Source organism: Microtus pennsylvanicus, chromosome 14, assembly GCF_037038515.1.
Source record: "Microtus pennsylvanicus isolate mMicPen1 chromosome 14, mMicPen1.hap1, whole genome shotgun sequence".
In the NCBI taxonomy this organism is placed as follows: domain Eukaryota; kingdom Metazoa; phylum Chordata; class Mammalia; order Rodentia; family Cricetidae; genus Microtus; species Microtus pennsylvanicus.
In genome coordinates, this window is record NC_134592.1 from 33410739 (window position 1) to 33423047 (window position 12309).

General features: G+C 42.7%; 1 protein-coding gene across 14 annotated transcripts in view; it reads right to left on the reverse strand.

Annotated features, from left to right (window-relative positions):
* Sipa1l1 (signal induced proliferation associated 1 like 1) overlaps positions 1-12309 on the reverse strand; it is a 284116-nt gene that overhangs the window by 106828 nt on the left and 164979 nt on the right. For 12 of the 14 annotated variants that reach the window (XM_075948065.1, XM_075948069.1, XM_075948061.1 and 9 more), the window contains one exon: positions 2366-4161. In XM_075948065.1, coding sequence (XP_075804180.1) covers positions 2366-3863 — 1498 coding nt within the window. In that variant the 5' untranslated portion in view covers positions 3864-4161. Of the gene's footprint in view, positions 1-2365; positions 4162-4763; positions 5391-12309 lie in introns of those variants that run through there. The other 2 variants (XM_075948070.1, XM_075948063.1) reach the window with 1 other exon arrangement.

A 12309-nucleotide genomic window follows, 5' to 3' on the forward strand; every position in this document is an offset into this window, starting at 1 on the left:
TGTGGCACGACAACTGGACAATGAGAGGGAATTACAGAAAGGCTCAGTGCTAGAGGACATCACTAGCTTGTCCCATTAATACGAGGCAGTGTGCCCAGCAGAACCAGTGTCAGCAAGGCACTGGGACCCACAGGAGTAATGTCTATGTAGTAAATATCTCAGAGAGATGTATTTTTAACGATTACCTGCTTTAGATGGTGTTTTCATTTAAGCACTTACACTGGTTGGAACCAGGGTATTTTCTAGGCTCCAACCCACCAACTGCTGGGTTTGGGCTTCTGAGTTTATGAGCTTCTGTGAATCAGTAAGACGACTCACTCTGGACTCTAGGAATTCAAATTCTGATTCCATACCTTTGAAAGATAAAAATACTTAAAAGAAGGTTCCCCCTTTCTTTCATCTGGCATAATAGAGACGAGGGAAGAGTGACAGAGAACACGGCTGTCCCTCCCAGAACAAAGGAGTTCCTTGACAGCCTATTGCCTAAGCCCTAGGACTCTCCTCTGGAAAGTGTGACTAACAACACATCTTCTCCCTCATGTGCACCGAGAGTCAGAAATACAAACCGTCATCTCTCAAAGGCTTATCACAGAGCCTGGTCCACCAGTGCTGAAAACTGCTCATGCCAAATATTATTACACTGCCCAGCAGGCAAAAGCTACTAGTGAACATAAAGCATGCTCACTTAGATGTCAGACTCAAAGTCAGTATCGAGGACTGGCGGAACAAGATGGCTTCTCAGAGATCTGCGAACACTCAGAAAAGCTTAGGAAAATTCTGAAGTAATATATAGCAGGAATTCTTGGTTGGAGGCAATTAATCCCAAAGAACATCTGGCAATACTGGACACATTTTCATCTGTGTTCACTGGTGGGGAGGGACACAGAGAAAACCTACTGGCATCTAGGAAGTAGTGGCCAAGCATGCTGATCTTACAGGGTACAGGACAGTGTTCACCTTTACAAAGAACAATCAGCCCCTAAATGCAAAGTTGGTGAGTCTGAGAAACCCACTGCCCTCACATGCAAAAGAAAAACTGTTTCTAAATCCAAACTTCAGAAAGTCACTTTAAAAATAAAAGTGGGATTTCCATTTTATTGGTTTCAGAAGCCATGATGTAGATACTTAGGAATAAGAGAGATTGATGTTTAGTGATGAGACATGATTTTTTTTTTTACCTGTAAACCTTCAATAGTGTCTGTTCTACAGTAATCTTAAAAACACTGAGAGTCTAGAGTGAGCAATCTCATAAAGCTAGAAGGAATTCTGCATCTGAGACTAAACTTCAGGAGAATGAATCTAAGTAACATTTCAAACACTACACAGTAGTCAGCAATCACAACCTCACTGGAGGCGTTGAAAAGCAAGAAGCCTCAGCACAGGCCTCTTCACACAGCTGCAGAGAAAGCCAACTACCCAGGGACCACAGTAAATGGTCACCATCATGCTTCTCGTGTGGGTGTCTGGATGGCAGACCAAGTCCTTGATTTCAATGCCATTCAAAACACTAGAAAACTGATAGAGTCCGTTTAGACTACTTTTCAAAAATCATCCTGCTGGGGTTTTTTTTAATTGCTTTTTTTTGAGACACGGTTTCTCTATGTAACAGCCTTGCTGTCCTGGAACTCAGTCTGTAGACCAGGCTGGCCTTGAACTCACATGCCTCTGTCTCCCAAGTGCTGGGATAAAAGGCAGCGCCACCACTGCCTAGCCCTCCTGCTATTCTTAAAAGTACAAAATAAAACTATGGAATCTCAGATGTGCACATGTGTGTGTGTGTGCGCGCACGCACACGCTCTCTCTCTCTCTCTCTCTCTCTCTCTCTCTCTCTCTCTCTCTCTCTCTCTCTCTTAGACTACCACCTACAAGACTAGAAAAGAAACCACCAAAACATTAAAGGTTAAGGCTGCTTCCATCTTTAGTGCCTTTTCTACTCAAACTGAAGCCTACATTCAGAACTCACTGGTTATGAGACTTTAATCACATAATGAATTTTTTTTTACCAGTGGTGCTCTGAAAGGGACAGAAATATAACTTTCATAAAAGATTCAGGAGGTAACGAAAAGTACTAAAAAATGGGGGCGTATGAAAACTATTTAGTGATTTTTAAAAAGCTGTATCTAACAGTTTCAACTTTACATATATATGTAATTTATAAGACATTTCAATATCCTAAGGGGGAAAGAACTACTACCAAAATGAAAGAAAAATCATACCAAAAAGCTAGTGAAACATTTTAGCCATCATAACAAAGAACCCAAGCACGTCTCATGTCACACTGCTAAAACAGTCGGTATATGTTTCCTGTCATTTTTTTCCCTACAAGTAGAGCAAACTAAAAAAAAAAAATGTAATATTTACTCACCCTTCTGGTAGAAGAATTTCCTATAATAGTATGCGCCGAGATCCACGTGTTCCACGGTGTACCTTTTCACCCTGTCTAGGTGCAGCATCAAGCTTTCCTTGGGCACTTCGAGAACCGCCACCCCTGCGTTCGTACAGTGAGAGCTGAGGGTGGACTCAAAGGAGGCACTTTCACACCCACTGAAGGAGCCAGAATTTGACTTCGACAGGCTGATCTTCCTCTCGCCTTCCCCACCAATCTCGTTCCGAAAATATGGACAGCTCATGACCAGCTCGTTGCTTTTGTCATCTCCTTGGTCCATGCCAAGGCTTCCTTTGGAATTCAGGTCCTCCGTGCTGCCCATAGGAGAGCTGAAGCTGGCTGAGTGAGACAAAGGTCCAGAGACTAAGGAAGCCACGGCAGCCGCTGAGGCTCCTGTGGTAGTGTTTCTCCTCTTAATCACATTGTGCCTGTTCATAATGGCTTCATTCAAGTCAAACAAGATGCTCTGGACATCATAGTGGGCAAAGCACTTTGGACATGTCCAGGGCCTCACGGAATCTTCTGATCTGTTGTCTTCAAGGTCCGATGACTTCCCGAGTTCTTCACCTTTGGCATTGCGTAATTTACGAAAAATGGACGAGTCTCCAGTTTCAGACTTGGAGCGTCGCTTGAGTGGTTTTTCCCTTTCCTTGAAAAGCCTGAGGTTCTCTCTCTGTGAGATGGGCCCATCGATCACATCCAAGGAGAAACCAGAACCCTTGCCCCCACCGGTGATGAGGAAGTCACTGAGTTTGGTTGGAGTTGGACCTCGGTCAGATCTGTCATCTTTGTAGCCCTTTAACAAATCGAAGAAGCTTTCTCCGGATGTTCCCTGCTTGTCAATTGAAGATGTGCTACCATATTCCCTGTGCAATGACGGCCCGGACTTGTAGGTGGGGGAGATACATTCATCAAAGCTATCCACATCAAGCTCACTTATGGTGATATCGCTGTTGCTGCGCTGCCGGATTCTGCGAAGGGCTTTCCTAGGGGAGCTGGGGTAGGCTTCGGGCATGAGGAATCTGGAGTCCATGTTCTCCGTCGGCCCTGTCTTGGTCTTCAGAGTGTTCTGTATGCTCTTTAGCATGGCTGAGTCATTGGAATTGAGGCTAACAGAACTCCCCTGACTCACAGGACTGCCTTTGGAGGACAGGCTCTCAAGGCAACTTGAGGTTTCTATTTCCTGGCTTGAGCGGCTAGATTCTTTCACATTTTCCTTTCTTGGAGGCCAATCTGCAATTCTTGCCCTAACCCCCATCTTGGGGACTCCAGGGGTAGAGGTTATATGGTGAGAACCTTCACTTCGAGGGGGCCCTACTGCAGCCATGACTGAAGATCCTAAGCTGCCATTTTGGGACCGGAAGCGACGCATGTAGAAGTCATCAGTGTGAACTTTGGGGGTGCCGTCTGTGCTGACAACAGAGGCTCTGTCTGCAGTGACAGGCCTTTCCGTCTGCGACCGCTTCAAGCTGGTCATGGTGTAAAAAGCAATCACTTAAATCCCTGCAGGAAGGATCACCATGTTTGTGTTCTAAATGTGCACTTCTGCTTTAGAGAATGGCTCGCAGAACATAGAGCAGTCGTGTTGCGACCTTAAGCCTTTTCATTGAAAAGGTTAAATGGTGCCTTGTTTTCAGACCCTGGGAATCCAGACCTTCCCAACATTGTAATCCACAGTAGCTCCGTGCTGCACTCTAACAGAGGCTTCCTTCAGAAAAGACTCAACAGAACTTGCATCACTGGGACTCTGTGGTTGCCATAATCCCATTCTCCCCCTAAAGAGAGGAAGACAACCTGAATTAGCTTTTGATGAATGCATTTATAATAAATCTGCAACTGCTACAATCAGACACCCGGACAGGAGACTCAATACTGGACTGTGGTGCATAGTTCCAAAAGCCACATTTTAATAAAGGAGATGTGAAAGAAAAAAGTATAAACAATTAATAAACCAATCAATTACATTGTAAGAAGGGCTATGAATACTTCAGGTTAGCTGAATTGGGAGGGGTACCAGCTCGTTCTAGGGCATCGAGGCTCCTAAATGCAAGCACAGACTTTTGCTTCCATGACCTCTAATAATAGAGACATCATTCCACTGTGCTGACCAGAAGTTTGAGAGAAAACCAACCTAACCAGATAATAAGAGCAATGCAAGACAGCCTTCTGAGAATGCTAGAAATTAAACATGATTTTTATTGATTACGCTACAGCACATTTTTAAAATTCCTATTTCAAATCGATACTTATTTCCCTACAAAAGCTCACCATAGTTGGCAAGAGCAAATATACACAGAATAGAGAAAACAATCGGCGTTTCCTGGAGCCATCATACCCGCCAGCATGCGTCTGTTTTTTCCTCCACTTTCTTACTTACCCACATGAAGAATTCGGCAGAAGCAGCCGGCACTCACTTCCAGCTTTTCCCAAGCTCTCCTCACTTTCCTCTACTCTCGGGCTGGAAGTCTTACGCTAATTCACAAAATGCCTGCATTTCCTTAAGCACTGCGGCCTCCTCCACCCCATCAGTGCTAATTTATGACGACGACAGAAAGGAAATGCTGCTCTGGGCAGCCGGCTCCATGTCCTCCACCAGATTACAGAAAACTGCTGCCATCCTTCCAGGTGACGGGCAGGAAGATGAACTTCCTCATGAGCTCGTCAGGCAGGAGACAGCAGGCACAGAGTGTGAGCACAGACTCCTGCATGGGTGCGTACATCCTGAAGAGAGGCACGGGATCCTTTTCCAGCATTCCGCAAATTGCACAAGAGGTGGCCTTTAAATTCTTGCCAGATACATGTTTGGAAAGATGCTGCTGAACCAGCACCGCGCTGACAGGGCGGCATTGTCTACAAATCACGCTCTGACACTGAGGAGGACCGCACACTGCATGCTGCACTCAATGGTAACAAGCACTTACTTCCACGATAATTAAGCATCTCGCTAGTCAGCTTCCTGCCTCCAAGGCAGCCGGCTTTCATTTCTCCGGCAGCACGCAGAATCAGTTTAGGAGACTCGTTGCTATTTAAAGCTGGAACATTTAGGGGTGTTTCAAAAACTGCTCCCTGCCTGCAGACTGCAGGGCTCTTGCCGGATAGGTCTGATTAGTTGGTCAGATAAATGCCCATTGTCTTCACTCACACTCCTCTTCCATGCTTCATAAAAGGGATAATGGCTTTGCACTGCCAAGTAATTAAACCTGGCTCTTAAGCTTCCTAGATACTTCTCCAGCCAGACCGCTATGATTTTCTGTACATTCCGGAACTTTACATGCTGCTCTTTCAATTGCTAGCCTTTAAGTAGAACAACATGCTAACTGTTGCTCACAGCAGCAGCTAGGGTCAGCACGTGTGGCCACAGCTGAGGTTCAAGAAGTACCGCATCTAAAGTGGGAGGGCAACCCATCAACTGGACAAATGAGAACACCTGCCCTGCTTAAAACAACAACAAAGGGAATTCAATAAAGTGGCTCTCGAGGAAATAATACACTAGCATAAAATAATTCTTAAGAGTCAAGTGTTTTCTGTATTCTCACAGACTTACAAAAACCAAATAAATTATCTTCCATTCCATTTCTACAAGTCTCACCAATAACAGACATTTCAGTTCTTTTTAGAAAATGATTTACCACAGAATTGATCCCTCCTGGACCCTTCATTTTGAGGCAGGGTCTCAATCCATAGTCTTGACTGGCCTTGAACATATCAGGCCCTTCCTGCCTCAGCTTTCCAGGTGCTTAGATTACAGGCATTTGCCACCAAACCCTACATATAAAAGTGACTTTTTAAAGACAGGGAAGTCATTCCTATTATAGAAATAATCTAAAAGCTGGAACCGGGCACAAAACATAAAACCAACCTGGAAACATCCAACCTCTACCACCAATGGTTTCTTTTCTATATCACTTCACTTCTTATTGTTTAAAAAGATTATTTGTGCAAATAAATATGTGTGTGTGTGTGCTTGCCCGCACACGTATGCATGCTTTATGAGTTCCAGTGAAGCATCATATTCCTTAGCACTAGAGTTATGGAGCTGGGAACTTCATATGGGTGCTGTGACTCAAACCTGATGTGGGATTCCCCTCTGTATGCTGTGAATATGTTCTATTACCATTGGTTAATAAAGAAGCTGCTTTGGCCTATGACAGGGCAGAATAAAGCCAGGAAAATCCAATAAAGCGGGAAATCAAACAGAGAAATATAGAGAGATTGGCAGAGTCAGAGAGACACCATGTAGCTGCTGAATGAGACAAACGCCAGATCCTTACCAGCAAGCCATAGCCTTATACCAATACACAGATTAATAGAAATGGGTTAATTTAAGATGTATGAGTTAGTTAATAAGAAGCCTGAATTAACAGGCCAAGCAATGTTGTAATTAATATAGTCTCTGTGTGATTATTCGGGTCAGAGCAGCCGAGAAATGAATGAGGAGTCTCCGGCTACATCAACCCAGGTCCTCATCTGCAAGAACTGAAAGTATTCCTAACCACTAACCCATCTCTCCAGCCCTACTTGCTATGGTTTAATATACTTTTAATATTATAATCTCTTAGCAATTTAGTCTTATTATGATAAATTTTTATTTCAAAATATAGAAGAGCATATGGGGGAAGAGGGCATGGTTTGATGACCCATCAAACCAAAGAGGTGAACAAGCAACTAAGTTAAATAACAAAATTTTCTTCAACTGTGAAGATTCCAACCACTCCCCACCCTCCTCTTTCCTACCCCATCTCCCTTTCTCTTCCTTTTCCCCTTCCTTATTTATTTACAACATTGTCTTCCTTTGAGATACAATATAAATTTTGGCAGCAGGTGAGCAATATAGAAATAAAGATGCTTATTAAGTCACAACTTGAAAATCAGGATGTCTCTCCATACAGATCAATAACACTCTGCACCCTATTCCTCAAGAGTAGACTGAAGTAGCAAACATGCTGATGATCACTAACAGTTCAAGCAAACATCAACCAAGCTGCCCAGACATTGTTAGAAACAGTAGGAAGCAACAGAATTGAACAGAGGAGCAGTATGACTTCACAGCACATTAACTCTATCACATAACATTTCTTTATCACATGTTGAATTAATTTTACAGCTCTCCATACTATGTATTTCCAGTGAATCCATTTACTTAGATTCCTAACCCCATGGAGAGGTGATGTGGGATTCCCCTCTGTATTCTGTGAATACCATTGGTTAATAAAGAAACTGTCTTAGGCCTGCGCAGGGCAGAATAGAGGTAGGCAAGGAAAACTAAACTGAATGCCGGGGGTGGGGGGTGGGGGAGGCGGAGTCAGAAAGAAGCCATGGAGTTGCCTCCAGAGAAAGACACACTGAAACTTTGCTGGTAGGCCACAACCTTGTGGTTATACACAGATTAATAGAGATGGGTTAAATTAAGATATAAGACTTAGCCAGAAATACATTTAAGCTATTGGCCAAACAGCTTTGCAAATAATAATGGTTTTCTGAGTGATTATTTCAGCAGGGAACAAACCAGTGGCCTCATACAACAGATTGGTATCCAATGTACTACCAATTGGCACCTCAACGTGTGCTAGCTAAATCTACATAAAACCTGAGAGAGCTTGAAAAGGAATTCTAGACACTAAAATCAAAGTTTAGCTGCATCCTTCCTCCCCAGAATGGGCTTTGCTTGATGGCAGAATGCTGTGGCTCCTTTACGAGAGGGTTTCCTGATTCAGAGGTAGCAGAAAAAAAGTCACACAGTTTTGAAATGGCGGATTTCTGGGCCTTGCTGCTAGCACAAACGGCTCTGACTCTTTCAGGAGGTCTGGCTATGGAGCATTTAAATGGGTTCTGTGAATAAAGTGCTACAACTTGCTTAACAGCAACATAGACATGCTGTGTGCCTAAAAATGGGGCACTGTACATGGCTCCCAGAGGCACTGAACAAACCTCTGCCATGTCGGACTGGATGGAGCCAAAAGACAAAGCAACCTTAATATTAGCCAAGCCGTTTAACATTTTAAGAAGCTGTCCTGGTCAGAAATGGATTACAGACATGCAATAAGGACAGATTCAGACACAAAAGACCTCTAAATGAGACACAGTGTGTTTAAAAAATGTGCGTAGGCTTGGGGGAGAGAAGATAAAGACTATAGAGTTATAAAAAGAAGTAAATGGTTTAGAAAAAAATAAAACAAAGTCTTTAAAGAGACAGTACAGTCAGTCATAGATTAAAGGAGTAAAGATAAAATAAATATTAAAAAGTAATAGAGTAAAATAATAAGCCATGTAAAGATGGAAAATATAGAGAATCTGGATTGTGTATATTATTGTGCTTTCTTTGAATTTTTGACTGTGAAGGAGCTAAGTACAGAGAGACATTTCATTGTGTATGGGCTGCTAAGCTTATTCAACATATATATTTTAAAGGTCTCTTGACTTTAAAATTTGAGTCTAAGGATATGTTGCTTTGGAAAAGGGCTTCTTTTGTTTGTACAGAGAATGAGAACCTGTGGAATCCTTCCAAACTAATGTGGTTTGATGGACCAAGACCCCCTGAAAGGTCACCGTGAACACCCCAAAAAATCACTTTGCCCAATAAAAAGCAGTAAACAGTTTGGAGAAAACTATACCTAAATTCCATAAATGATTGTTTACAAATGTTTGTTTACATTTAAAGGGGATATGCTATAGAGATGAATACTTTGCATTGGTATGGATCTAGATCTATTGATACAGATTTAAGGCCAATTTTGTTATACTGTGCATATGTATATTTCTGCTCTTGATTAAGATATTGTGTTTGTGCAGTTCATTTGAAAATATAATGTATGATTAAGAAATATAGGTTAATAGATAATCACCTATAATAGTCAAATGTGTAGTCATGTTAGATTTTCTAGGTGTATAGAGATATATTTCAGATGGATAGGGATTCTTCAAACGTTTCAAAGACTACAAAATATGGCATTTAAAATGTTTTAAGAAATTAGGATTTTTCATGACAGTGAGACACATCTGCTCTTGGAAGCACCAGGCTACTTCAAGAGGATGATGGGAACTGAAGAGGGTCCTTAATTAGCACTGATTAGCCATTTGGGTAAGAAACTGCTCTTGCCTGGAATGCTTGATGCTGTGCTGAATGAACTGGACATGCAAGACCCACAGATAAATGACTGCTGAATTTGCTTAATTGCCTAAAGGTGAGAAGATCCTTCAGGGTCCCTGCTTCATTCTGCAGGACACAGAAGAAAGTGACTGACAAACTGCCATTATAGGTAGAATTGTCTTTGAAATTTCCTGCTTCATGGAAAAGCCTGCCAGATACTATGGGCCAGTAGGCTGAAGATGGGTGCCCATAACATTATGGAAGAAATTTGGGTGATTCTCCAGGTAACGAGATGTCTCTGTCAATTCTAGAGTTTTGGAAGTTGTTTACAATGCACTTCCTGTTAACTTAGGTAATATTATATCCTTCTGGAGGCTTTTATGGAGTTGAAGAATAGATAGTTGTAGTTATAGTTTTCCTTAGTTATTATGAAAGAAAAGTAGATATAAATATTGTAACTGTAATTCTTGCTTGATACCTGTTTTGTTATATGTAATTTTACTATGGGAAAGTTAAAACCTTTTTTATTTAAACAGAAAAGGGGAGGTGATATGAAATTCCCCTCTGTATGCTGTGAATACCATTGGTTAATAAAGAACCTGTTTGAGGCCTGCGCAGGACAGAATAGAGGTAGGCAACTAAAACTAAACTGAGTGCTGTGAAAAAGAAGGCAGAGTCAGAAAGAAGCCGTGGAGCCGCCACAGGAGAGAGACACATTAAAACTTTGCTGGTAGGCCACAACCTCATGGTGATACACAGATAATAGAGATGGGTTAAATTAAGGTATAAGACTTAGCTAGAAATACATTTAAGCTATTGGCCAAACAGCTTTGCAAATAATATGGTTTTCTGAGTGATTATTTTGGGTCTGAGCGGCTGGGACCAAACTAGTAGCCTTGTACAACAGAGAGGAACTTCAGTCAGTCCAGCACAGATCTACTAGTAGAAAATCTTTTCATCACCCAGATCTGGACAATCACCACCTTCTGCTGATCAACACCACTCTTCTAGAAGAGATGCTCCATTATCTCCTAACCCATTCCCCACATGTCCACGTTCTCTTCTAAGCATAGCCATACATCTGGCTCTAGGAATACTTGAGAAAATGATTCTTTCCTTCAAGTGAAGTTTAGATCTAGATGAGGAAAGAAGATGGTAAAGAGACAAAGTGTGATATAGGTCATGACAAGATATGCATAGGCCATGTCTCCTTCCTCTACTTTCCATTCCAATGCGAGGTTTTTCATAACATGCTGTTTCCTGGTAGATCTTAACTGAACCACAGCAAGCCAGCCATTCTGAATATTAAGACCCTTTGAGGGTTGAAAAGCTGCCTTTGTTCCTTTGGCTCTGAGAGGTATTTTTTACTTTGATCTCCTCCCCTCCCTGGACCCCAATGATAACCACCTGCTCTTACCTCTCTCTTTTTGACCATCATTCACTATCTTTTTTTTTTCTGGCTTGTGCTTGTATGTACTGATATACATATCCTATGTGAGTGGACACACATGTGCACCTATGAAGGCCAGAGGATGATGCTAAGTCCTTCTTAATCACTCTTCCCCTTCTTCTCCGAGGCAGGGTCTCTCAACTGAACCAGAGCCTGCCTGTGTGGCTGATTTTGCTAACTGGGAATCCTGGTTCTACTTTCTGCATGCTGGAACTGCTATCCTCACTGGGTGTTTACATGGGTTCTAGGAATCCAAACTCCAGACTTGTGTAGCAGCCATCTCACCCTCAGAGCCACCTCCCTAGTTACCAATCTATCATTTAAAAGTTAGTGTGTACAGGGTAGTGTCCTTGATTTACTTTTCTCACAACTCTCGCACTGCTGGAGGAGGCTGCACAGGTGTTACTAGGTAGAGGAGCAGTGAGTGCTTTAGGATGAGGTAGCAGGCGCAGGTGCAACGGAATAAAAATACGACTGCAGAACACAGGCGTGGGGCCGAGTGGCTCTGCTGTGGTAGGCAGTCTGTATGGGAACAAGCACTCTGGCAATACCATCGCAGGCAGGGTATCCAGCTGACCCGAGCTTTGACTACCTCTCTGTGCTATTAGCTCTAAATTTCTGGTCATGACACTGCTTCCGTCCATCTTCATCATTTCTGAAATAAATTACTACCAAGCAGAAAGCTGAACAAGCAGTGAAGATGTAAGGACAACAAAGAACTCAAGGAACTAAGTTTAACGAACAGCATGGAATGTTCTCTGCACCCAGAGCATGAAGATAAGCTCAAAGGTTCTGTAAGAAAAAGTGGACTGGGTAGGGTGACAAAGCCTGCACCAGACCAGGAACTAAGGAAAAACTTTCCTCACACTGGCTTGTGCTTTAATACTGACCAGTGCCTCAAACTGACCTGGTGTCAGACAACTTAGCACGGAATACAACCTAGGGAAGAGTGTGAGAAATGACAGAGGTGGGGGCAGCCCTCAGATACCACGATAGGTACCCGGCAGGAAATCTCATCACATTTGTCTAAATTGTGCTCAAATCCAGTTATTTATCCACGGAAGCGCTCCATAACCAAGTGGACAGGGACGCACTAAGGCCTCTCTTAGGAGTCATGATCCATAATCCTCATGAACCTACTGGTTTGCTTAAAAGGTACTGCGTGGCTGAGGCCGAGCTCATGATTCTCTTTCCTTTGCCTTCCACGTGCAGGAACTATAGGTATTACGTCCCCACATGTGGTTCTTAGAGGCTTCTTAAGTACCTGAATCCCAGACTCATCTTTACACTGTGTGGTATATGGAACTTAACGAAGCATAAGGCAGGCCCAGAGAATGCAGAGTGAAGAGACTGAAGATACCTGACAGAGTTAGCCGTGTTTTACAC